General features: G+C 51.9%; 10 protein-coding genes across 10 annotated transcripts; 3 read left to right on the plus strand and 7 right to left on the minus strand.

Moving 5' to 3' along the window:
- Positions 1-219: 219 nt before the first annotated feature.
- On the plus strand, positions 220-2,730 carry EDD37DRAFT_660563 (MFS transporter). Its single transcript, XM_062819112.1, has 4 exons — positions 220-990; positions 1,093-1,193; positions 1,271-1,690; positions 1,746-2,730. Exons 1-4 carry the CDS (start codon positions 609-611, stop codon positions 2,490-2,492), a joined length of 1,650 nt encoding a protein of 549 aa, XP_062674336.1. The 5' UTR covers positions 220-608; the 3' UTR covers positions 2,493-2,730.
- EDD37DRAFT_614444 (tryptophan synthase) lies at positions 2,685-5,355 on the minus strand. The gene is made up of 2 exons (XM_062815539.1): positions 4,928-5,355; positions 2,685-4,876 (listed from the first exon to the last, which is right to left on the minus strand). The coding sequence occupies exons 1-2, from the start codon at positions 5,061-5,063 to the stop codon at positions 2,796-2,798; spliced, it is 2,217 nt and encodes a 738-aa protein (XP_062674337.1). The 5' UTR covers positions 5,064-5,355; the 3' UTR covers positions 2,685-2,795.
- Positions 5,356-5,749: 394 nt separating this feature from the next.
- On the minus strand, positions 5,750-7,227 carry EDD37DRAFT_6785 (uncharacterized protein). The gene has a single exon (XM_062819648.1). The coding sequence runs from the start codon at positions 7,094-7,096 to the stop codon at positions 5,861-5,863; it is 1,236 nt and encodes a 411-aa protein (XP_062674338.1). The 5' UTR covers positions 7,097-7,227; the 3' UTR covers positions 5,750-5,860.
- Positions 7,228-8,930: 1,703 nt separating this feature from the next.
- On the minus strand, positions 8,931-11,487 carry EDD37DRAFT_6781 (uncharacterized protein). Its single transcript, XM_062819629.1, has 3 exons — positions 11,329-11,487; positions 11,166-11,273; positions 8,931-11,113 (listed from the first exon to the last, which is right to left on the minus strand). Exons 2-3 carry the CDS (start codon positions 11,271-11,273, stop codon positions 9,017-9,019), a joined length of 2,205 nt encoding a protein of 734 aa, XP_062674339.1. The 5' UTR covers positions 11,329-11,487; the 3' UTR covers positions 8,931-9,016.
- Positions 11,488-11,980: 493 nt separating this feature from the next.
- Positions 11,981-13,750, plus strand: EDD37DRAFT_6876 (uncharacterized protein). The gene is made up of 2 exons (XM_062819945.1): positions 11,981-13,627; positions 13,679-13,750. Exons 1-2 carry the CDS (start codon positions 12,310-12,312, stop codon positions 13,717-13,719), a joined length of 1,359 nt encoding a protein of 452 aa, XP_062674340.1. The 5' UTR covers positions 11,981-12,309; the 3' UTR covers positions 13,720-13,750.
- On the minus strand, positions 13,713-15,882 carry EDD37DRAFT_6778 (uncharacterized protein). Its single transcript, XM_062819618.1, has one exon. It carries the CDS (start codon positions 15,683-15,685, stop codon positions 13,781-13,783), a length of 1,905 nt encoding a protein of 634 aa, XP_062674341.1. The 5' UTR covers positions 15,686-15,882; the 3' UTR covers positions 13,713-13,780.
- Positions 15,883-16,484: 602 nt separating this feature from the next.
- Positions 16,485-17,838, minus strand: EDD37DRAFT_6776 (Phosphoenolpyruvate/pyruvate domain-containing protein). Its single transcript, XM_062819610.1, has one exon. The coding sequence runs from the start codon at positions 17,578-17,580 to the stop codon at positions 16,660-16,662; it is 921 nt and encodes a 306-aa protein (XP_062674342.1). The 5' UTR covers positions 17,581-17,838; the 3' UTR covers positions 16,485-16,659.
- Positions 17,839-18,577: 739 nt separating this feature from the next.
- Positions 18,578-19,735, plus strand: EDD37DRAFT_655072 (beta-lactamase; the record flags this gene model as incomplete). The annotated part of the gene is made up of 1 exon (XM_062818738.1): positions 18,578-19,735. One exon carries the CDS (start codon positions 18,578-18,580, stop codon positions 19,733-19,735), a length of 1,158 nt encoding a protein of 385 aa, XP_062674343.1.
- Positions 19,736-20,686: 951 nt separating this feature from the next.
- Positions 20,687-22,682, minus strand: EDD37DRAFT_644254 (uncharacterized protein; the record flags this gene model as incomplete). The annotated part of the gene is made up of 2 exons (XM_062817480.1): positions 20,687-22,391; positions 22,444-22,682. 2 exons carry the CDS (start codon positions 22,680-22,682, stop codon positions 20,687-20,689), a joined length of 1,944 nt encoding a protein of 647 aa, XP_062674344.1.
- Positions 22,683-24,671: 1,989 nt separating this feature from the next.
- Positions 24,672-25,142, minus strand: EDD37DRAFT_603391 (microtubule-associated protein; the record flags this gene model as incomplete). Its single annotated transcript, XM_062814642.1, has 3 exons — positions 24,672-24,705; positions 24,759-24,991; positions 25,053-25,142. The coding sequence occupies 3 exons, from the start codon at positions 25,140-25,142 to the stop codon at positions 24,672-24,674; spliced, it is 357 nt and encodes a 118-aa protein (XP_062674345.1).
- Positions 25,143-25,632: the final 490 nt, after the last annotated feature.

The raw sequence follows: 25,632 nt of genomic DNA on the forward strand, positions 1-25,632 counted from the left end.
GCTGGCCAAGCTGCGTGGTTTGACTGGTCGCCACATACGGACAGAGTAACCGCTCCCTGCTCGACTAAGGTCGGAGAACACACGGGCTTACACCGACCTTGTGCATTGCATTCATGCTGGAAAGAACCATCCACCGGACCAGGCCACAGCCGACCACTTTTCACGATGCTTATCCTCTATCATATCATGCTGACAACGACCTTTTGAAGTCGTCCCCGCACAGCGTTGTCCACTTTCCCCGAGGTTTTCTTTGCCCCATGGAGTTGCTCCGGTGGATCTCGAAGATTGCATATGGAGCAAAGCTGGCCTGACTCAGAAACTGCCGAATCGATACACCCCAAAACAACCAATAGTGAAGCTGATAACGAGCTCTACCAGGTATACGATCGACGTAACGCCTCCTCAATATGGACACCTCGGAATCGTGCCACTTTCTGCACAACATCTCATTACCTCGGGTTCAGGAGTTGGAGATTGCATCATGGGAAGATACAAATCCTCAAGGTAGGTCCAGGTACTTTGTATCAAACTCTCTTCTTCTCCAATCCTGATCTCCCTCACTCTTGTCCCGTCCTTTTCTCGCTTGTTCTTCCTCTCCCACCGCCAGAATGGCTCAGAACACATTGTCTAAACTCATTGTCAACCAATACAACCTATGGCTTGTTATATTCGTGGCCTTGGGAACCATTTCCACAGCGTACGGTCTGGCCGTGATTGGGTCTACTGTAGGCCAGCCTAACTTCTACACCTACTTCAACCTGGCCACGGCCGGTGAACCAGGCTATGCCCATACCACCAACATCATTGGTGCTCTCAACGGCGTCAACTCGGCAGGAGCTATAGCAGGTTGCATCTTCCAAGCCTGGTCCGCAGACTACCATGGCCGCAAACGCACCATGCAGATTGGCTGCTTCATTCTGATCATTGGAGGCGCGCTGTGTGCCGGTGCGTACGATATCGCAATGTTCCTCGTGGGAAGGTTCGTAGCAGGTTAGTGCTCCGCGCCAAACTCAGTGCCGTCTTATTCGCTTTTAAACGGAGAACTTTATGTATATCAAAGCGTCACGTATTCTGACACGAAGCACTACCTAGGTATTGGTGCTGGGATTCTTGCCTGTGTCGTCCCCATTTACCAAGCCGAAGTTTCGACACCCGAGACTCGAGGAGCCATGGTTTGTGTTACTGGAATCATGGTACGTTTCCCTCTTCTCCAATATCCTGCTACATTCGTGGCTCGTTTTGGGCAGAACACCCTTCTGACATTTCATAGTACGCCTTTGGGTACAGCCTTGCAGGCTGGGTCGGATACGGCTGCTACTACATGAAAGCCAGCGACCCTTCAGCTCAGTTCTCCTGGCGCTTCCCACTAGCATTCCAGATTTTCTTCCCAATCGTGGTTCTCGCCGGCAGCAAGTTGATCCCATACAGTCCTCGTTGGCTGTTGTCCAAGGGTCGTCGACAAGAGGCTCTCGACATCGTCAAGAGGTTGCACAAGTCACCCGCCGACCCGGAAGATACCAAGGCACGACAGGAGTTCTGGCTCATGGAGAAGCAATATGAGATGGACGCCCAAATGAACTTCGGACACTTTGAGCTTTTCAAGACTCCTGCCAACAGGAAACGAGCTTTGATGGCTTGTGTATTGATGTGGGGTGATCAGTTCCTAGGTATCTTCGTCATGACAAACTACGTGCGCCAGTCCCCGGACTCTTGACGATAGACCTATAGGCTAACTCTAATCACAGGGTGTTCTGATCTACGAAAGCTTAGGTCTCAGCGGCTCGATCCCTCTCCTCCTCAACGCATGCTGGACCACCCTGACCATCATCGGCAACACCTGGACAGCCTTGTTCATCGACCGCTTCGGTCGGCGCAAGTTCATGCTCATCGGCTCAGCCGGCTGCATCACAGCGCTGATCTGCCTCTGCGCCCTGACCGCATCCTTCCTCAACACAACCAACAAAGCTGGCCTGAACGCCGCCGTGTTCTTCGTCTGGTTCTACATTTTCTGGTGGTGCTTCTTCATCGACGCCACGCAGTACGTGTACGTCTCGGAGATCTTCCCCAATCATCTCCGCCCCTACGGTGTGGCACTGGGCTTGTCGGCGTTCTATCTCGCCAGCGAAGTCACGCTCGTCGGCGCACCGGTGGCTCTCAACAAGATCGGCTGGAAATTCTACTTGGTTTTAATCATCCCCAGCGCCTTCTATTGGGTCGTCATATTCTTCATGTTCCCGGAAACTAAAGGGCGAACACTCGAGGAGATTGGCGACGTCTTTGGAGATAATCTTCATGTCGCGAGTCATTGGTACAATGCTTCACCCGAGGAGAAGGCGAGAATGGCGGAGCAGGCTCTTATTGAGACTGAGGGTGGTATCGTCCGTGAGAAAGGTTACCGCGGTGCTGCTGCCAACGGAGCTGCTGAAGTCGAGGTACCTGAGGAGAAGGTTGGCGCTGTGCAGGCTGAGAACGCGACTGTCCCTCGTGTGTGAAGTAAGACGAGTCGCGGAGTATCAACCAAACCCTGCTGTTGGTACATGCGGCCAGCATACACTATAGGGATAACCCTGGATTTGCCAATCCCGGGTTGTTTCTCCCTATCCTGCCTGGGATGTAAAAGCACAGAGATTTGGACGGCGAAGAGAACACACGAGGACACTAGACAAGCGGAAGATTACTAAATGTGCAGTTAGAACTCCAGATATATTATGCTTATCTTGCTACACCTCATGATTTTCTAGTCAAACATGGCACACCATCAACGCAGCATTGCACATATCATCTAGAGCAGACATCTAGAACCTCAAATCCCAACCAATACCAGGTCCCAACCGTGGCAACTCGTCTGCCACCTCTTGAACGTCCTTATCACCTCTGCCACTGAGACAGATGACGATAGTCTCATCCTTGCTCATCGTCTTGGCGACTTCCATAGCTCCATAGACAGCATGACTCGACTCCAGGGCAGGAATGATACCCTCGCTCTCGCTCAGTGTACGGAAACCAATCAGAGCCTGCGAATCGGTGGCACTGATGAAGCTCGCTCTCGACGTCTCCTTCCAACCTGACAACTCGGGTCCGACACCAGGGTAATCAAGACCAGCCGAGATTGAGTGCGTGTCGGAGATCTGCCCGTGCTCGTTCTGCAGCACGTACGTCCTCACTCCGTGCAAGACACCGACTGAACCACCAGACAGCGTTGCCGAGTGCCTGCCAGTCTCAATACCCTCTCCACCAGCTTCGACACCAATCAATTTGACAGATGTGTCCGAGCTGAAAGGGTAGAACATGCCTACCGCATTCGAACCTCCACCGACACAGGCAATCACAGCATCGGGAAGTTTGCCAGTGAGCTCGAGCATCTCTTCCTTCGTCTCTTGCCCAATCACGCTCTGGAACGTTCGGACAATGGTTGGGAACGGATGAGGGCCGATAGCTGATCCGATGATGTAATGCGTGGTGTCGAGATCAACGACCCACGCACGGAGAGCTTCGTTTACGGCATCACGGAGTGTTCGTGATCCAGCCTCAACAGCGACAACCTTTGCGCCAAGAAGCTTCATACGGAAGACGTTCAGGGCTTGTCTCCGCACGTCCTCGGCGCCCATGTAGACCACACATTCCAGGCCGAACTTGGCGCAGACAGTTGCGGTGGCGACACCATGCTGTCCAGCACCAGTTTCGGCAATGATTCGAGTCTTTCCCAAACGTCGAGCAACTAGAATTTGGCCCAGGGCATTGTTGATCTTGTGGCTTCCAGTGTGGTTCAGGTCTTCTCGCTTGAGGTAGATTTGCGCTCCACCAACCTTTTCCGTCAGGCGATTAGCCAGGTGTAGCGATGAAGGCCGGCCCATGTAGGGATAATAGGATCTGAATTCTTCCCAGAATTTAGGATCGTTCTTAGCAGCAGTGAAACCTTCTTCAAGCTCTGCTAAGCAATCCATCAGAGACTCGGGGACGTATTGTCCACCGAATTGCCCAAATTGAGCAGGAATAGCCTCTGGGTTTGGTTCGGTGCCATTTGTGGAGGAATTGAGAGCGTCGAGCTGGTCTGCTAGTCCCGGTTCGTCAGGGACATCTGCGTCAGTGATGACTTCGTCGACTTGTACCTGGTGGCCGTTCAGTCCATTGGTCGTGGCGTTCGGCTCTTTTGCAGCGTCCATTGTCTCGACCATTCCCACTTCCCTCGTCAGACCGTTTGTGTTGTTGAACTCGCCCACTTTTCGGCCAGTGATTTGTGAAGTATACTCGTACACTGCTTTGGCACGCTCGCCCTCCTTCGCGTTGCCCAAAGTCGTCACAATTTGACTACCAATGACCACACCCTCTGCGATTTGTGCTACACTCAAAAAGTGCTCTCTTGTGCTGACACCAAATCCTACAGCTGCAGGCACGCCGCCGGAATATTGGTGTACTCTCTCCAACAATTCCGGGAGTTTCGTGTTCAGTGTGCCGGTTGCGCCAGTGACACCCATACGAGAGACGACATATATGAAGGAGTCTGCGATTTTGCAGAGTAGTTTCATGCGCTTTTCTGACGTAGCCGGTGCAATTAGGGGCACATATGACAGTCCAGCTTTTGTGCAGTTGTTTCTGAATCTGACCGCCTCCTCGGGGGGCAGATCCACCATAATGAACCCATTCACACCAGCCTCTTTGCAGTCCTTCAACATGCGATCTTCACCGTAGCGCAAGAGAGGGTTGAAATAACCCATGAACAGCACGGGGATTTTGAGGCCCTTCTTCCGTGCGTCTCGAACGAACTGGAGGGAGGAGGACACAGTGACGCCATTCTGAAGAGCCACAGTATTCGATTTCTGTATCGTCGGTCCGTCTGCAATAGGATCTGTAAAGGGGAGACCGAGCTCGATCACATCTGCGGAAAGCGGTCAGAACGAGCACGAGGGCAAACGTTCGATAGACATACCAACACCACCAGCTTGTAATCCCAGCATAATGTCTGGCGTCTCTTCTGGGGTGGGGTATCCAGCTGTGAAGTAACCCACGAGGGCACTTCTGTTTTCCTTCTTGCATTGTGCAAAAGTCGCCTTGATAGCCTCCATATTGGCGAGTTATGAGTTTCGGAGGATGTTGTCAAAGGAGAACAAAAGGAGAACTCGACAATCTGGACGGAGCGAACTTATACAGACCGGGATCCAGGAACAGTGAGTCATACGGCGGCCAATGTATCTCGCTTTGTTGTGTCTTGGGCGAGTGTATGTAGAAAATTGAATATTGGACGGTGTATGAGCCGCACTCCAGAAAAGATCCGCCACTCAATGATCGAGGCCCCAGCTACAAATAAGCTAAAAAGCCCCTGCAGTAGCCAGCAATGGGCCAGCTTACCTTATTACCCCACACCGTCTGTGCCGTTATCGGCGGCAACTGCACCTTGAACTACGGCGGTCCGCAACAAATATCTATGCACGTCGAAGCCAATTCGCGCCCATTGCCGCCTGTTGCACCAGGCCTGTTGGTCCCAGCCACTACTATCGCTGGTATCTAGTACTACGGAGATGCAAAGGGACACCTTGTGCTACTTCATTCTCTACGACAACAATAGGATTTCAAGACTGGCAGGCTATCCAGAGCCTCTGGCACAAGATCAAGAGAGATCAATCGCAGCAGATGTCGGGTAATGTACCGGGCGGCATCCGCCAGCCGCGGATGATATACTATTTGATGTGTACACAAGCATGGTAAGATTACACCTTCCTCCGACGCATTTGTGACTCATATATACCCTTGCAAGTGATCTCTCAGACTGTCCGACCAAAACGCCAATCTCGTTGAGCACCAACTCCGACCGCGAAGTGGCCCTCACGACACACCACAAAGACGACAGACCACCTGATGTCCATCACTTCGGCCGGTTCATCGAGTCCTCCATATCTTGCAAGGTCTGAACGTGGGCGAGCTTTGGCTTCTCGATCCCGGTCGTCTGACCGCCCTCGTCCGCGTCATCTGCCACAGATACGACGTCTTCAGCGGCACCGTGACTCTCCAGCTCCTTGACCTTCTGCCGTCTCTCCCGCAGCTCCAATCCCTTGTTGATACAAGCAGCAAGAACAACCAAAGTAGCAGCCACAATAGGACCCCACTGCCCAATGGCCATACTCGACTCGTTGGTAGGCAGGTTCCCCGCCAACAGCGTGACTTCGTTCAGCACGATATTCGTAATCATGAGCGGAAGACAGGTAACGTCAATTACGAAGCTGATGGTCAACCACGGAATCAGAAACGAAGCCCACCACAGCTTCACCCACGACCACCTGACCCGGCGCATATATCCGAGAAGCGCAAAGTAGCCCCCATACCACGTTTCCATCGACGCCTTGTACACCACATTCGTCAACTTATCCGGATGTCTGGGTTGGATCAACCGACTCATAATATACCGCAGACACATGACCGACGGCGTATGTTTGAAGCTATCAATGCTTACAGCAGCGTAGGCCGCGAATTGGATCGGTCCAACCAGCACGAAAGCCAGCTTGGTGTATTGATTAGCCAAATAGTGATGTGGGATCACCTGGATCTCATAGCGGTGTCGCATCGGTCTCGACACCGAGAAACACTTATACGTGCAATTGAACTCGGGACTCATCAACTCGATCGGTTGTTCGAGCAGCTTCCCCCGGGAAGAATAGCACGCCGGTTCAGGCGTCTCCAGCGGCGTGGTGAACAGTAACGATCGTCCAAATATCAAGGCCGTACCGATCAAAAACCCCCAAGTGATCATGACAACCCTTGCCCGCGAGTTGCGCAGCGTCGAGCTCCAGTGGATGATGCCAATGTATGCCAATGCGCCGGTGCTCAGAACGGCCCAGGCTGCCACGATGTCTAAATCGAAGACACCTCTACGGTTCCTGACGAGAGCCATCATGTGAATTGCCGCGGTGCCGGCGTAGGTCAAAGCGCTGACCAGCGCACCGATGATGAGCCACTCCTTGCTGCGTCCGAAGATGGCAAAGACCAGGGTGACATAGTACAAGATTCGTGGGAGCAGGCCATATGTTCCAGAGATTGGGTATACGCAGTTGACTTGGCTGACATGCCCGTAATCATTGTCCCAGATCGTTGCGTTGGTAGACATTTTCGCAGACTCGGGAGATTTTGGTTGCGACCACTCGAATCATCGCATCCAAGCTACGTCCGAGCAGGTTTCTTGCTCATGAGGTGTTGGTAGCAGCACGTACGATGCATTGAGTCGATTGCATGGTGCTTCGATAATACTTCATTCTTCGCTATCCGGTGCCTTGGTCCGAGCGAAGTGGAAAAGGGGACAAGCCGGTGGTGTCGTGCATTCACCTAGATAATGACAAGAAGGATGAGAGATCGTCGTTCATTGGAGGCCTGATGGAGGGTTGCAACCCCAGGGCAACACTGCCACCTGAGCCGGTGGGGATACGAGTACGCGAGGAAACACGAGATGGAGGGAACAAAACACGAAACCCTCGGTCCATGGTAGAATTTACTCAATATCTTCCATATTCTCAATCTGCTACAACAAACGCTTGTACAACAACAATCTCATGATGGAGCAACAGTAGCTAAATCTCAGACAAAGCCCTAGAACAAAATGCTCGATACCCAGCTCGTCAGGAGTCAACAAGCGCCTCAGCACTTGAGGGCACTCGCTCTCCCCGGGGATCCTCCCCCCAAAAGACCTTTGAAAGTATCGAGCATCTGCCAGAGTCGCTGGAACGCATCACATCGCTGGAACGCATCGCATCGCTAAAACGCATGGCAAAACATTGTTGACACTCAATGGCCCATCTCTCTTCCTGGGTTATGCCTCCTGCACGGCTGCTTTGGCAAGGCCAACTCCAGACTCTCAATCCGAAGTGACGATGCTGCATGCTGACCTCCCTCAATGCCATGGATAAACCAGGCTTCGTTCAGCTCTGCCATCCAGCAGCAGAGCCTCAGACTCTTCGACTTCCTCGAGCATCCCTAAGAAGGCAAGTGTCAGCAAGTGCAACATAAACCAGAAGGCGTGGGCCGTTACTTACTTGTTAGAGATTGCAAGAGCCCAACAGGAGTAGTCTCCGCCGCACAAGTGGCTTTCCATTACCACATGTGGACTGTTACTCTCTGCGTTCGCAGTATTTGGCAACTGCGAGCGAGTGTTGTGCATCTCGGTCAACAAGTGACATGAGAGATTGACTTCTTGAAGGGTTGTACCGTGGCATTCGCGTCCACATCTTTTGTAGATATGCGCAATCCCGGTTGGTTGTTGTTCGATGCGAATGCCTTCAGCTCAAATAAGAAGCAAGGAAAGGTTGAACGTTTGTGATAGAGCCATCATCCGTGCTCTTCCACATGATTGCTGGAAGGCATTGATGGCATTCCAGGTAAATTCAGTCTTGGTGACAAGGTCGCGTATGTTTCGCCTGTATCGACAGGCTCAATCGAGTGAGCTTTGTTGACCGTGTATGCATCGACCTTGGTAGAGGCGAAGCTCATATCGATGAGCGCGCGTAGAATATGTGCCGAGAAAAACATGATGTGTTAACGGGATGAGCAGTATTTGATCTCTTGACTTAATGGTGTCAAAGGCAAGTGATATTGTGTTGGATGATGAAGGAAGCATGTTCTTTCATGAATCTTCAATCTTCTTATAGTGTCGAGGACATGGTGAAGTTTCCATGGTGCATGGTTGGGAAAGGGCAGGGAAATATTGGTATGAAAGCTGTATAGATTCCCATAAGTCTCGGTACCTAGCAGGCAATATCAATAGTTCACGACATCTGGTGTTTGAGGGTGATAGAAGTCTCATTGACCATACCTCGTTTGGATTGGAAGGCGAGGTTGAGTGAGAGGTTGGTAGTGTTCGGACCATGTTTTGGCTCGTGCGTTGGCATCGCGGAGATTATTCTGTGGTTGGGTTTGTAATAGTCGGATAGTGATCTCCGGATACTGTATATACACTCTCAATGGTCTGTGCACAAGCTATTGTGCCAGAATGCTGATGCTGGCCCTGGTAGATCATCGATCTCGTAGACAGATGCTTTCAACCCAGGACAATGTCCTTCCATACAGGTCCTGGCTCCAAGGCCCTGTCCAAGCCTGCCGTCAATATACGCCCCAGACCTTCCCTATAGTAGATGCCATCCTTTTGGGAGACCAACATCACATTATAAACACCGTAACTCCGTGATCGACTTAACATTTCTTCAATGTCGTCGGGTAACGTGCCTTCCCAAATTGCAAGTTCGTCGTCCGTGAAGTGATGGACTTTCGACATGACCAAAAATTCGAACGGCCGCCCAACTCGGCTCATCCATGCCTTATCCAGGTCAATCGTGCCGCACCACAGTCCGTTACGGTCTGCAATGCCAGCTCGAATCAGGCCTGGGTCTGCCGGTGCTGGCCTGACTGTTGACAAGGCGCTAGGACCGGTCAGCCTCTTTCTTAGGGGCGAGATAACTGATTTGTGTATAAGTGCCGGCGAGGTGAGTGTATATTGCACAGTGATGGTCCGGAAGTGCAACAAAGGAAATGTCGAGCACATGTTGTGGCGAGACATTGGCCCTGCATCGCCTGGACGCTGTACAGGTGGTGGTATCAGCTCCCATCCCTGCTTTGGGAACGAGTGAACCCCAGAAACCTGGTCGGCATGCCACTCAATCCATGACCGCGCTGTTTCTGTGAACTTCCACTGGATCTCTCCGATCCATCCTGACCAGGACCAGCTTGGGAACCCCTGACGACGCGTCAATCGTTTAGTGGATTCCCATATTAATGATGTGTTCATCATGGTCTCTAAGGCACCATAATAGATTCCTGCTCCGATGCGTTTCTCCAGCACCAATTGGACTCCCTCGAAGGCGTTGAGAATGTCCATGGGATTCGTCAGCTCCCGGCGTGTATACAATTCGACCGCCGACGTGAATTGTACAAACGGCTTCTCCCGGAATATTCTGGTCGGCATGTCAATCGAGTCCAACGACCACCCGTTGCTTGGCGGCATCTCCATGTCCTCGCAGAATGTGGTTCGTCGACATTGGTAGTAGATACGACTATTGACGAACAGCAGACACCGGCGTGACAGCATCCGCTCTTGAAAAGTCCATGCTCGAGAATCCCATTGTGAGGTAGAGATGTAGTCTTCCGCAAGATGCGAAACCATAAGCCGCAAGCCAGGCCTGACCACCTCGATATCTTGATGAAATGTCCTGGATTCTTTTCTGACACCTGGTAAACCGGCATTGGCATCCTTGCCGGAACCAGCCACTACAGTGATGGCGGCGCGAGCATAGACCCAGTCGTCATGGTATTGGAAACCAGAGTCATGCAACAATGCCAGACTGTCTGTCCATAGATATCTTTCTCCAAGCATTTTCGTAAGCTTGATTGTATCCTTGATTGTCCGCGGTAGCTTCTCTTTGTCCAATGCTCCTGGTTGACACAGTTTTGCAAGGTTTTGAGAGGTCGTGAAGAGCTGGATGAATCCCTTGCCCCAGAGATAACTCAGCGCAACGTATCTGGTGGACTGTGGCACTTCCACAATGCACATATTATCCACGTCAATCGCGCGGAAGATATGTTTGGGCGCTCCAAGTAGGTCTGGGTGTACTAGCGACTCTTCACAGTCCTCGCCATGCGTCGTCTCGCAACGATGTAGCCATTTGCGAATAATCTGCGGATCGAGGAGGTCGGGTGAAGTGATGCGACGTCCGAAGAACTCGCGACTGGGCGCATCGTCGGCAAGTAGGACTATATAGCCGTCCTTGAAGGCTTGTGGCTCGCTGTATATCAGAAGTCGCCGCGTTCGAGGTCTGAAATTGTGTTCTCCAGGTCTGTTGGGATCCGGTCCCAAGTCTTCCTGTCCGTCAATTACCCATCGTGCCCAACATATTGGATCGTCGCCCGCATGTAGACTGGGTGTTCGTTGGTCGAATGGTCGGTCTGCTATGGCGAGTACAAGCCGACAGAAGGGACAATAAGTTCGCGTGCGGATCATGGAAAGTTTTCCCAAGTATCGGGGAACTCTGTGCTGCTTCGCGAATTCATGTTCTCCAGGTTGTACACAGAACGACTCGACTTTCAGGTCAAGACGCAGGCAGGTATCACAAAGGTAGGACTCTTCTGGCGGGATTCGAGCATCCTGCACATGTGTCAGCTGAAGCACGCATTTCTTGAGATGGGAAAGACGTTACTCCTCCCTTCACCCATGGCCCTAATCGTCCGAGATTTCGTATTCTCTTGGTCAAACTTATGATAGTGGCATTGGCGCTAGGACCTTCCACAAGTTCTGAAGTCGACATCTGAGTGCATCTCGCAATTAGCCAGATCGGACAGTCGAGATGAAATGGCTCTTACGAGGTGGTATTGAGTGGGAGGGGAAGTAAATAAATGTGTAAGGCGCAAGTACTCCGTTCAGCTAGTGTGGAGAGGGCCCGGGAGATCAGGAGTGGCCCGCGGCGGGCGGCAGGCCGTGCGTAGGGGCGTGGTTAAACAGTGGAATCAACGATATTCTGGGTATCTGATCTTTCCATATTCGAATATATGACCGCACGGTTCAAATGATTCGGTAGATGGTTACGATGTCTGATCAGACTCCTCTTGCCAGTGTTAAAATCCAGATGAAAATATAACAACTTTGTAAATCCCAATTCCTCACGCGAAGGGGCAATCGATGTCATAGCAAATGTATGAAGGCTGCTGACTGTGGCTCATAGGTGAAACAGGATCCCACCGGGCTAGATTCCTGTGGATCAGTTCCTGCCTTGTACCAGCTCCTAATAGGCATGGGAAAAAAGAACCTCAGCATGAGGCGCGTAGGCGAGATAGCCCAAACCCTTCCAGGCTTGAGGCCACCCATAAGCCAAGAGCCGCCTGGCAAGGATGATGAGACTTCTTCAACTACCATTTGCCTGTTGGACCTGCATTAATGTCGCAACACGGACCGTCGCGACCATGACATTCGCACTGATCATCGTGCTTACCTCGTTGCACCTTATCACCTTATGGTGCTCTCGAGATCGTTGCTGGGAAAGTGGTACCAATGTAACCCAGGTATCTAGGTAAGTACTTGTTGTACAGTACCGTAGGTCCGGAATTCAGTTCCCTTGAACCGATCCCGCTCCCTTCACAAGCGGTCCGATCGGGAGCCTTGCCATGCCGCCAATCAGTCCGCATTGTTTGGAATGCCAGCCTTTATGCCAACAATGCCGGACGGAATGTGCCCAATCTTCTACCATCAACACATTTAAGACGATGACTCCTGGAAGCAAAAGGTCGTCTTGTACTTCCACAGTACCACCAAACTACTACACTCCTGATCTTCAACAATGACCTCCGATGGCGCCCCGTTCAACCAAGCGAACGAAGCCCAAATTGACTTACGACAGAATCTCCCAGCAGTTCGTAGTGGACTGCCTGAGGCCACATCCTGAGGGCTCCCAGTGGACACCCCGAGACACCCGCTTCGTGTTATGGTACCATCTCACCACAATCCTGACATTCACATCGATTGCCATTGCACACAATGTAACTTTCCCGGACGATGAGCCACAGATGAATGAAAGAGATGTCGCCAACATCATTGAAGTCGTGCTCAACAACAATGTGCCACTGATCAAGAATGATTTGGCGCCTAATGGTCACTGGAACAGACCGACCGAACAGGGGTGGATTCCCTGCGACCATGAGATGATCTGCTCCAAGCTTGCCATACAGAACAGAGGCAGGAAATCGGTCATGCGCAACACGGAATGCCGGACCAGGAGCGAGCGCGAGGCTAGAGGGATCGCAGAGATGCTGTGGCAAGGTAGCTGGCCGGAGATTCTATCATGCCCCAGAGAACACGTCGCGGACTCGGGCACTTCTTCCCATGGCTCGGATAAGGAGAATCGTAATCCAGCTTCCCCCTCAGCATACCTAGCCACATTCCGAGCAGCAGCGGCGGCCGTCGCAAGCCTGGCATCCCGGTCAAACAACTCCAGCGCCCGATCGCGAGGATCGCAAAGAACTCGACTGTCTCCCAAATCACCACCGTTCGCGTGGTCTTCAAACGAGGATGGTTCTTACGTTAGAAAGGACGGCTCCCCAAACCCGTCAAACTTGGCTTCGAATCCATCGAACCCAGCGTCCAACCCAACAAACTCCGCCTCAGCAAAGTCGGCCACCAATTCATCGAGTTCGGCTTCGTTCAAGTCTGCCAGATCGAACCGGTCATTGCACGAGCGTCCTACAGGTCAAGCCGTCGAGATCGTTGCGGCAAATGAGACCGGTGACCCTATGCCAGTAACGTGGTGCCGTCAAAGCATTGCATTCATGGACGGTGCATCCGCGTTCTGGTACGTGTTCCAGATGACCACTGTCTTATTGTACTGGGCATTCTTCCTCAGCTCGTTTCCTGAGCTCCACTGGCCGGAGGAGTATCTGCGTTCATTGACGTGGCCTCGACTGTTTATGCTGTTTTGTACAATGCTTGGTGCGTATCATGTTGTCAGTGCCGCACTTGCGGCTTTTCGGGGAGCACTTGGGCGTTGGTGGGGAATCGAGATCAATCGGCTAGGGACGCCAGGTCTGTCAAGAACAACACACATGCTCGGATCGGTCCTGGCGGCAGCCTTGACAGCACTCATCTGCAGGTGTCTTGGAATCTTGGATGATGGTTGGCGTTTCTCTTGATCTGTCGTGATGACATTCCATAGGTGATTTGCCCGGCCGAATAAAGAATATGTCGTCCAAAGCAGGACACGATGACTGAGTGTGGCATGACGAACGTTCGATGTGTCATTGTTCGAGTAAGGCTTCCCGTGATATCTTATGAAGAACCCCACCAGCGCGTCTTTCCTCGTGCGGATCCTCCAGTGCCATAGGCCGACTCCTCTTCTTCGAACGTGAGGATCTCAACAACCTGACGAGCTCGGAAACTCTTGACAAATTTCCATGCTTCAGTATCGGCTAGGTTCCAAGCCTCGGCAACGTTCCGAATTCTGAGCACTTCTGGGTCCTTACTGCTCACAGTCTCCGCAGCCTTGCGTAATAGCTCAACTTCTACTGCCGCCTGCTCTTCTGTAGGTGGATTAGGATCGGAGCTCTTCTTACGCTCGGCGGGGAGACCGGCAGGGGATTTGGCCCATCGTTCAGGTCCTGGCACTGGAGGAAGAGACTCACCATGAGAAACTGACGTTCGAGGGACTGGAAACCCAAAGTGCCAGTCGAGATGCTGGAGCCAGTCTTCAGGAAAGGGAGAGACCTTTTCCTCCTGGGGATGGGCATCATTGGTAGGAGATGTGGGCGGCGGTGGAGGTGGCCAAAAAGAAAGAGGAAAATGTTCGGTTGTGAACCACAACGAACGGCTACTACCATATTCCGAAGCAACAGCATCTTTTATCCCCACGACCCTGCTTGGACCCCCTCTAGAGTTTCCAAGAATGTCGCGTGTCACGGCGGTTATCCACGGGTCCCGTTCGGTATGTCGTCTGATGTGGGCAACCGTTATGGCATCGGACTGGTTGGTGACCGTTATTAAGGTGTAGGGATGCGGAACGATGGCGATCGTATATAGCGACGAAGTGTTTCGAAAGGATGGTGCGACGTTTATCTTCATCTTGGTGCCTATGCATGGACTGCATTTAGGTCGGTTCGGCGGACAAGATGATTGCAGGATTGAGCTGGGGCATTCGGTCAGGAGATGGGCCAGATCTTTAGCAGGCTTCACCAGCGAAAAGGTGTGAGCAGCTAGTGGTTGTAAAACAGCAAGCCCGCTGCTAAACGTGTTCTGCCAGATGGTGTGTAGATGAGCGATCATCAGCTGATTGAGAGACTGTCGGCCTTTGTCGGGATCCTTCAACAGTTGTTCGGCGAGCTTGGGGTATTTGGAGGTGATTGTCTGAGAATCGTAAAAGGCGATAGACGCTGGCTGCTCGACCTTGAACCGATCTGATGCGATAGCCTCCGTAATAGTTTTGAATGAACTCAGCTTAACATTATCAAGGGCTGCTTTGATGGCATCCTTGATTTGGGGTTCTTCGCCAGCGAATAGACCCGATCCTAGACCTTCGAACTTGGTGAGTTGCGAGTATTGTCCTCGTCGTAGATGTGACAGCAAGAGGTCATCATATGCACCCATGGGGATGCAATAAGTGCTAGCCAGCAGCCCTGTTCCCATGTGCGCCCATGCCAACCACTGCCTGAACTCGTTTTCTAATGCCAATGGCATCCCTTTCGCATGTAGAGTTGGATACAGTGGATTGCTCATAGCCTCCGCTTCTGTCAGAACGACTGGACGGAAGCCATGAGCCCACCACGCTCGACGCCACGTCAACAGCAGCTCTTTGTCCACTTCTTGAGTAGCCTCGTCTCTTTTAACGGTCGTATCATAGTAGGTGTAGACTGGAGGTCGTTCGGCTAGGGGAGGAAGAACAATACGTTCTTGATCGAGTGTGACTGCTGAGGAGAAGGGGTTCATCCATTTCCAGTCACTGTACCAAGAGCTGTCGCCATGGGTACTGTTCTTTTGATCGGGTGGTTTGTGAGCTGCTTGATGAAACTTGAAGCGAAAGGGGACATTCAACGTCGATAAGGACTCTCGTAGGGCGTCGGTGTAGCCAGTCTTGTCATTCAGGATGACGCTGGGCGGTGTTGAAGTGGTAGTGAATATTATAACACCGACAACCAATACCACGCCGACAAAGATGTATCTCAAGAAGTGTCGGGGAGGCATGGTGTGGTGGTACGCAGAAACGAGTGCTAAAACGTCAAACGGAAAAGACAGTGTATGCTATTGATCTCGCAACAAGGAGTATTGCACCAAGATAGTTAACATGGTGAAAAGGATCGCTTGGGACGTGTACCCCCTGCGTTGCTGTTGTGGATGTGGTGTTGCGCAATCTGTACTCCCCGACCAGCATTAACTTATCTGGACTTGTCAGTCGTCGCGGCCTGCCTTACCTAAGCCAAACCTAGTTTTTCAGCCTCGTGCTAAGAAACACAGCCTTGCATCAACCTAGATTCATACCGGCAAATACAAGTACCACCATTGCTGAAGTGAAGCGATTATGAGTTGGGTATGCTCTTCTTCTCTGCAAATATACGACATCTTATCTTATATGTGCGGTGTCGAACTAACTATAAAGACATTGCCACATGTCCAGGCTCACTCCCACTGACAACCCAAGACCGTGTCCTTCCATGCTCAGACATGGCCAGTGAGACTGCACAAGTTGGCGCTGGTGTCGAGGACTTCTCGATCGGCGACCATGTCACTTGCCCTATCGTCATAAATGGTCCCGTCAAAGACGAGGATCACACGACTGAAGGGATAAGTGGTGGTGTGCTCAGAGACTAAATCACTCTGCGGGCCCATGGCGTTGTGAAATTGCCACCTTCATTTCATAGCTTTACTGAACCGAGGACTCTCGGCGTCCACCGTGTTGGCAGATCGAATCTTGTCCGATTTTCTCAGCCTGACGGTGCTCAGAACGTCCGATTTGCCCAAAAAGTCAACTTCGCGACCTTTGCGTCTTTCACGATTGTTCAAGACAGCTGCAAACTGCGAACCTGACCATCTCGATGCACACGTGGATGATTCGGCACGCTGAATGTCTTGGTTGACGAGGCAGACAATGACAACTCGCTCCCCAGCCACAAGTCATTCGAGCGAGATCTTCGTCGCTGTCGGCGAGTAGACGTCTCAGATCATCTCAACCCAGCAAAAGTCTTTCCGCCAGCCCTCTGGTCAACCTGAATACACTCGTCCAGTCCGCACAATTCAAAGGCCTCTTTAACACCAACAAGATCCTCGGCCTCCCGACCAGTACTCTTCAAAGCCATGAAGGACTCCCTGATGCCCTTGATAGCCCCTCCGAAGCCAGCCACAGGGAAGATCATGATGCGAAAACCCATCTCCTTAGCCTCGTCAACCGACAAGTCCGGCGTTACACCCTTTGAGACCATGTTAAGCAAGCATGGTGTTTGACCCATAAGTCGAATCATATCCGCCAATTCTTGTCTGGAAGTCATAGCCTCAGGGAACACGATATCGGCACCGATCTCCGCAGCACGTCGTAACCGCTCATATGCTTCTTCGAAACCGTAGCTCTGCCGAGAATCTGTGCGGGCAATGATCAGAATATCAAGCCCTAGTTCTGCGCGGGCGTTGACAGCCGCCTGGATCCGGCTGTAGAAAACTTCTCGCGGTACGATCTCTTTGCCTAGCAGATGGCCGCATCGCTTCTCCTGGACCTGGTCTTCGATGTGGAAGGCGGCGACACCGGCACGGGCATATTTGGATACTGTCCGTGCAATTGCCACAGTTCCGCCGTAGCCAGTATCAGCATCGGCGATCAAAGGCACTGATGGGTCGATGTTGGCAAGCATTTCTGCCTGTTGTGTCATGTCTTGTTGCGTTGCCAGTCCAATATCTGCCCATCCCAGACGAGACATTGAAGTGCCTGCACCCGTCATGTAGAGGGCATCAAAGCCCATGGACAGTGCAATCCGTGCTGATATGCCATCGTGCACACCAGGTGCGACAATAATCTTGTTTGTGTCGGCGAGAAGTTCTCGGAGTCGTTGCGTCGCTTTAGACACACGAGTACTCATGCCGGTAGAGCCCATGATGTCGGATTTGGATCAGGTTGGTGAAGGAAGGGAACTTACAAACTCCTCGACCCTGAGGTTTTGTATTTACCTCAACGAGCAATCCGTCACGGAGAATGGTCTCCAAAGGGAGCGATGCCGAAAAAAATCACTCGCCGACGTCGCCATCATTGTTGGCCTGTGATGTCCCTGTCCCTTGCTACAATTATGATGGGCGGGCGGGGAACCTTTGTCACCTCTCGAAATCCCGAGGTTTGAACGAGTTCCACCAACAGACTTTGCAGTGTCCGAGCTCGGAGTTGCCTTCACGGCAGAGGGCGGCAAGAACAGGGCATCACCTTCGAGACATAGTAACATTGTACCTGCAATTCAATTTTGATGGCAAATCCCATCAACTTGAAGCATGGTCATTGACAAGGTTGGTGGGGATGCCTTTTCTTACAGCATGCTCGTAGTCATCGGTACCCTTGGAGGACCCGGATGTCGGCTGAAGCCAAAGTCACTATTTGCTATGTGGAATGATGGTCAATACTCGGATGGACTTTAGGACTTGAACTGCTGTAGCCCAAGGTGTAGCTAGATGAGGAGGCGCATCAAATCCATTCCATGCCCCTTTCAACCCCGATCACGTATGGTCTGCGCAGTGATCAGTTTGCGGAGTAGGGGTCTTTATATCGGCCTGGAACTAAACCATTACTGGAACACATTGCGATGAGAAACATGCTGCTAATAGACAGCCGCAGTTACTGCGAGTTTTCTACTACTGCTCTAGACAGGTGGCCGATATGCTGGTAATGGCAACAATTCGCCCGGTGACGGTAATCATAAACGGTCATACCTGTGAAGCCAGGCGGCCAGGCGGCCCTATAAGCGGAGTTATAACATTGCCATGCCCTCATCCACCCTCGAATTGCCTGTTCGCTGCCATAGAGATTCACGGCATAGCGTTGAAGAGAACAACCAACTTGAGACTCTTGTATTTCTCCAGACTCCAGCACCCCAGGCAACGTCCGCCATGGCAAATGTCGAGGGCCACTGTGATCCTCGCTTCAACCAGCTCAAAGCAACACTGGCAGCGCAGTTGAGCTCGGGAGACGAGTTGGGCGCCGCCATAGCAATCAACATCGACGGCGAGAACGTCGTCGACATCTGGGGCGGGTATACCGACGAAGCACGAACCCAGCCTTGGTCCAAAGACACCATCACCAACGTCTGGTCCTCCACCAAAACCGTTGCGTCTCTAGCAGCCCTGATCCTCATCTCCAGAGGTATCCTAGATCCAGACGCTCCCGTCGCTAAGTACTGGCCCGAGTTTGCTCAGAACGGCAAAGACAAAGTCCTGGTCCGCCACATCCTCTCGCACACTTCAGGCGTCTCAGGCTGGGAGGGGCCAATCACATGGCAAGAAGTCTTTGGCCCCAGCTCGATTGAAAGACTGGCCGAGCAGGCACCCTGGTGGGAGCCCGGGACCGCGTCCGGCTACCATTCCAACAACATGGGCCATCTCATCGGCGAGGTCATCAGACGCACCAGTGGGAAATCCATGAAGCAATTTGTCGCAGAGGAGATTTCAGGGCCCCTCGGCGCGGACTTTCAGATTGGCGCCCAGGACAAAGACTGGCCACATATCGCCGCAGTGGTACCTCCACCACCGATGCCCATCGACTTGACCAAGATGGACCCAAATAGCTTGACGGTCAAGACATTTGCGAATCCACCGCCCGACGCGACACGAGCGAACACTGCGGATTGGCGGCGCGCAGATATGGCTGCCATCAATGGCCACGGGAATGCGAGATCTCTTGTACGCATACTATCCACCATCACTCTCGGGGGCACGGTCGATGGAGTCACGCTGCTATCGCCCGAGACGATTGACTTGATCTTTCAAAAGCAGGCAGATGGGACGGACCTGGTCGTAGGTATACCCCTGACCTTTGGTATCGGGTTCGGATTGACCGAAGGCGCCATTGCTCAGACCGCACCCTGGCTTCCAAAAGGCAGAGTTTGCTTCTGGAGTGGTTGGGGCGGAAGCATAATCGTCATGGACCTTGATCGAAAAGTGACGTTCTCCTATGTGATGCAGAAAATGAGTAGCGGCATTGTAGGAAGTGAGAGAACCGAAGCTTATCTAAGGGCTGCGTATATGGCGCTCGGTGTGGATGGATATTGACCTGTAAAAGGGCGACCGCCTGAGTACACGCTGTAGAGGCTCACCAGCGATGATATCTTCAGAGAAAAGATCCATATATGCGGATTGAGAATATGACTTTGTACAATGTCTTTTTGTTGTGCAGGCAAAATTTGGGAGTTGCTGAATAAACCGTATATCCTGGGTATCAATGAAAAACAATAAGATCGAAAGTACATGTATCACCAGGCGCCATACCCTGCCTTTTATCCCTTGGGTAGGCACCAGGCCGTCTCACAATCCAAACACGGTATGGTCGATCATGTCGGCCAACAAGAGAGCATCCAACTTCTTTGTAGCATCGACAAGCTGTGGAGCTCCCGGCCTGAGCCTCTGAACTCTATTTCTTCCAATCTTTGGAAGATGGTCCCCCTCCTAGGTTGCTTTATATTGTTGATATGACGAAGTCAGATCGTGGAGGTTTTATACAATCTTCGTGTCAGGCTGCTGTGACTGCGTCTCTGCCTGTCGAGCCGAACATCTTGTCAGCTGTGGCGCTCGACCAGGTGATGCTGCTGGAAGAAGTGCGCCACGCTACAGAAGTGGTAACGTGAGGTGCGGGAGATGCTTGGCTGGATGTCGTCGCGTCACGCGGTACACGGCGCAGAAGCAGTCCCTTGGGGTATCTGCATGGGGCGGTGTGAATAGTCTTTGGTCGACGTCGACCATAGCAAGCCTGGTGGCCGTCACTCTGAAAGGGCCTCAGACACTTCAGACGTCCAGTTCAGCGTAGATCGCTTGAACTGCAAAGGGGTCGGATACCTGCCTGCGTTCCAGCAAGCATCATCGCAGCTGCACGTCCAAGCGTCGCCGAGGACTGACAAACAGCTCGAGCCCTAGTGAACTGAAGATCACAAGACCCCGCAGTCATTGTTGCCGATAGCCGATTAGATAATCAGCCAGGTTACCAAAATGTGCCAAATGCTGACATGCTCAAGCCGCGGCGTAGAACCGGTTTTTCGGTACCGTCTGAACTTTATCTGCCACTCTCCGAAGAGCCTGCTCTGCCAGAGTTTTGGAGTACAGATACTGTGACATGTGGTCGTGCAAGTCTTCGTAGGTAGTATAGCCGAAGTATCGACACATGTTGACAGCTCGTACCATGAACCATTCTTCTTCCGCCGAAGCCCCTTGGCAAGACCAGATTGAGGTCAGCATTGACCAAAAGACAAAACCGGCTTGCAGCTCCTCGAGATAAGTCAGCCGCCTTTTGGGATCCACAGGGACACACTCTTCTGTCCATCCAATGTAAGGACACCAATGTCCCAAGGCCGCCTTTTTGGCGAGTAACTGTCTCTTAACATTCAGCTTGGCTGTTTGAGGTCCGATCAAGGTGCAAGCATAAGTCATCAGAACCATCAGGCACAATCTTGCGCACTCCATACACTTGCTGGCCAAGTCCACTGGCCCCACATTGTTTTCTGGAGCCAGAGCGAGCAAGGCGCGCAAGACCGCCCGGGCCTTTCTGCACAGCCATTCTGCATCAAAGCAGACGGCTAGAGGAGATAGCCAAACGACTTTGGCAATCTCGATGCAATCGACGAGGTCTGCCACAACGTGACTCAGCTCTCCAGTAAACGCTCCAGCTTTGAGGCCAACCATGAAAGCAGATCCCATCCGGACGTCCAGTGTACGTGAGATGTCCGACATGGCATCATTAAGCCCCATAGAACCTTTAGGACCAGATGGCACAATTAGTCTGGTCGGGTTGGGATAATATTCGCTCTGCCTGAGGAGTTGGGCTTCTCTCCGTAGTATAGCCATGCGTTCGGGCAACATCGGGCCCGGGTCGAAGGTGCTGGCCAAAATTGGTCGCTTGTTGGTGGAGAGGGCGAGTTGGTTGTCCACGTGAGCTGCAGTTTCTGAAATCCACCGATCCAGATGTTCGTTCAGGTCGAGTAGGTGATAGAGTTTGCCCACAATCTGTAGATGTTTTCGCACATCTTCATACAGACCATATTGCATTTCGTTGACGGCGAGATACAAGATGTCTAAGATGGTCTGTTTGTCGACCGTTCCTGATCGAGCACAGCGCATCAACTCCAGCCTCAGATAATGTGAAGCCGCAGCCCGAATCACCTGGGGATCTTCTCCAGTAGGGGACACGTCAAAGACGTGTTTGAGTCGCGCAGTCATCGCAGCCATCAGAGCGTATAGATGGTGTTCCTTGAAGACGCTACGCTGGACCACGGCCCCGATAGGAAATTGAGAGATGGTAGCTCTCACGTGTGGAGGTAAGAAAGCCAACTTGTAGTTGTTGCCAGAGTATGCATATATCCGAAGGGTGTACTGAAGGACAGTGTGAATCTTGTTAGTGATTTTAATTGGTGTACTCCCAAATGGGTCGACACAATCGTAAGACGAAAAGTTGGCCCGATAGACTGGCGAGTTGAGCTCAATTGCCTGTCCTTCAACAGAGCGAGTGGGCCAACTCTCTTGGGCACCCCCATCCCGGTCACTGATCAGGGCGACGAAAGAGGAAGAGTGTCCATGTCGTGACTGTGCAAGCGGTTGATCTGGTCTCAGGTTGGAAGAAACCACACCGTCGTCAGAGGGTGTGTTTGCCGAAGGTGTGGCCGGTGCGGCTGTCGACTTGTCCTGAGGTGAGGACTCTTCTGACGTTTCATCGCTACTCGCACTAGGAATCCCTCAATCAATGCCTGATAAGATACCCAGGCTTTGGGACTTACCTTTCCCCAGATTCTCTCCTATTCCAGCCATCCAACGCAATTCGACGTGCAGAAGAGGAGCTGGTTAAGGCCGAGTCGATCCTTTGGGCCTCGATTTTACGTGTCCGGAAATTTTGGGCATGGCGATTAATCTGTTTGGCAATGACCCCATCACTTTTGGACAGGGATTTTGATTTTTGGGTCTTGTTAACGAAGAGGAATACCGGAGTGCTCTTGTCGTCGGACGCACGTTTCTTCATTATTCTTGTTCGTCCATGGAAGGGAACTATCGGCGTCTTTGGATGCAAAAGGACGACCAACTTCGGCCGACCGGAAGTCGGTGGGTGGCGTGGGGGCCGTCAACGTTACGTCGACTTGTAGTGAGATCGGATAGAAGAGCGACTCTGTAGGGCACACAAAGTCGAGGTTGTTACAGAGATGGTTCGGATGAGAGAAGCAAAAATTGCGATGAGAGCGAAAGAAGACGAATGAGTCTGAGTCGAGTAAGCAAGCACAGTCGTTGAGGGCCGTGCAACAGGCCTCAATTCCCAAGGCGGCCAAGAAGGTTACAGGTACTAGTAGAGAAAAGACACGAAGTTTTACTTAGGCTACTACTAGAGGTACTAGGCATATTCCGGAGTTCAGTTTGGTTTCGGTTTCGGGCTCTGGGTGGCACTAGCTTAACAATCACTACCACCTGTAACTATCGCATCATTTAGAATTAGGTTAGCAATGCGCCCCAGAATTCCTCATTTCAGTCTAGGTGTTTAGTAACCAAACATCTTATCTCACTTTATCTCACTTTTCTATGGCGCATCAGACTCTTGTTTCTCGAGACTCGGTAAGCACGGTACGAGTAGACAGCCTCTGTGCCTAGAGGATGATCCCAAAGCAGTAGTCGGAATGAAAGCCTACTTGTTCGCTTGAGTAAATCACTTGCATCAAAGCTTACTCTATACTTTTTTTTCATTATGCGGATTTTCGGAGAGTCATCAGTGACCTTGAAAAGGAACCCCTTGGTGGCCCGAGAAGCCATCAACTACTTGTGGTTTCGCAGACTCCTACTCCGCTCACCGGCGCCGACAAAGGGCCTGAAGAGCCTCAGGTCGAGGTCGGCAGTGCTTGTCAATCCTTTGCTTATGCAGGCCTAAAGGATCTCGCCTCAAACTTGTCCTCTTGTTGGGCACTTGTTTTGGTTCTGTACTTGGTCATCTGTCAAGAATGACTAAGGCTGCAACTTGTGTCCTCAATTCCTTTTGCTGGAGAGAGCCGCACATAACTCAAGAGCCACACAACTTGCGGATAATCGCTTCCATGAGGTCTATGCCTTCTAAAGGTTTGGTAAGGTGGCTGCAGCGTTTCATCGTTCTGGCTCAGTTGTCTTCAGTCAAATGCCCATGCAAGATGGGATCGATCGTGTCGGGATCCGCAATTGTGCTCTCATCGTTGCGAGATCCTCGTGCGACGGTGGCATTTCGAGCAAATTCATGAATTTACCGCAGACCTTCTCTGCCTACGCCACCTTTGTACGGTTCACTCGCCGCACAGGGTTACTGAGCGAAAAATCTGGCGGTCGAAAGCACCGTGGCCAATCTGATTGCCTTGAATGTTGAGTGAGTACGAATGTATTAGTCAGCTGGCTAGGCTCCAATCAAATAACTCAATTGGGTAATCGCGCTGCGAAGGAGCGATATGATCAAGTCATACAGACGTAGAGATGGCGGGCGATGGAGGTCACTGTTGCCCCGGGAGAGGGGATGATTCGCTAAGTACGGAGCTCGTGGGATGTTGACTCGATAGCTGTCTTGTTGGGCATTATCTAGACGCCTGATGCTGGGATCGACCCTATTGCCATTGCAAGCATCCGAGTTCAAGACGGCACCATTATGCAACCCTCAAACCACAGCATTATCTGATGAAGACGTATTCGCCAGGATAGCAATGACTGAGCAAAGCGCAAAGCACAGCACCAGCAAGCCAGAGGGGTGGTAGTCATGTTTCATTTGTATGTTTCGAGGGACGAGCATTTAATCCGTCAGGCCATCAGGATGTTGAGCTCTCGCCTCTTCCTTCAATCCCTTCGCATCCACGTCAGTCTCACTTCGATCATCACCCGCAGTAACACTCGGAAAGATGTAGACCAAACGCCATCATGTAAGGAAAAGGATCACCGGGCCGGTTGTTCGACTGATAGATTGCCATACGCTTCGAGGACCCCAACGTTGGGCTTCCCTGAGATACTCGATCGTTTAGTATTCGCCGAAGGTGTTCTCGCCCGAGTATCTAGTAGTATGTCAGCCAACTCATATCGAAGACGTGGCGGGGTCGAAACATACGTGATGTACAGGAAACCGTCTTCGTCCTTGTGCTCTTCGTAGATGCTGCTCATAAGGGCAGCAGTAGGAGGAAGGACTTCATCAACGAAGATGAAGATGGCCTTCTCGGGGCTGAGCTTGATGCGCTTGCGAATGACATAGACGAATTGGCCGACGGTCAGATCTGCGGGGACGAGGTACTTCTTCTTATCGATGGTAGCGATGTCGGATTTCTCAACCTTTTCACAGATGACCTAGAATGGAGTCTATCAGCATCTGCATCTGGACATACTTGGATGGCGAGAGTGGACTTACGGGAATGCGGTCGGCGTACTTCTGACGAATACGTTCGGCTTCTGCCTTGCGCTTCTCGAAGGGATGCTCGTCCTTGAACTTGGAACGCATGTTGGATGAGTACGGGATGAAAGATGTGTGAGGCTTGATGAGTTTGTGAGTATCGAGTCGTATCGCAGCGTATAGGTGACGAGGTTGATGCGGATGGAGAGATGGCAATGAGACTAGAAGGCTGGTCGGTGTGAGATAGAGGCGGGAGGTCAGGGCGCCAGGGCGAGGCGCAGGCTGCAGGCGTCACTCTCGCAATCACTGGCACCAGTCACTGGACTTGGACTTTGGGGTTCAGGTGCAGGTTAATTGCCCCGCATTCACTACGCCCAACTTCACAACCGTGCGATGCTGAGCTTTGAATTGAGGCTGATGACTTGTTACTATTGATCACAAGGTAGCAACGCGATGACTCTCAAGTTCCTCCTCCTTCTCTATGATTGGGGAATGACTCGTGCCGATGACTCCAAGAACGGCACAAAGGTACATACCTAGGTAGAGAGAACAGTAGGCATGATTCGCCGCCTGGGACGCGTCCTTTGTCAAGCCCTCG

Source organism: Exophiala viscosa (assembly GCF_022695815.1).
Source record: "Exophiala viscosa unplaced genomic scaffold EDD37scaffold_1, whole genome shotgun sequence".
Taxonomy (NCBI): domain Eukaryota; kingdom Fungi; phylum Ascomycota; class Eurotiomycetes; order Chaetothyriales; family Herpotrichiellaceae; genus Exophiala; species Exophiala viscosa.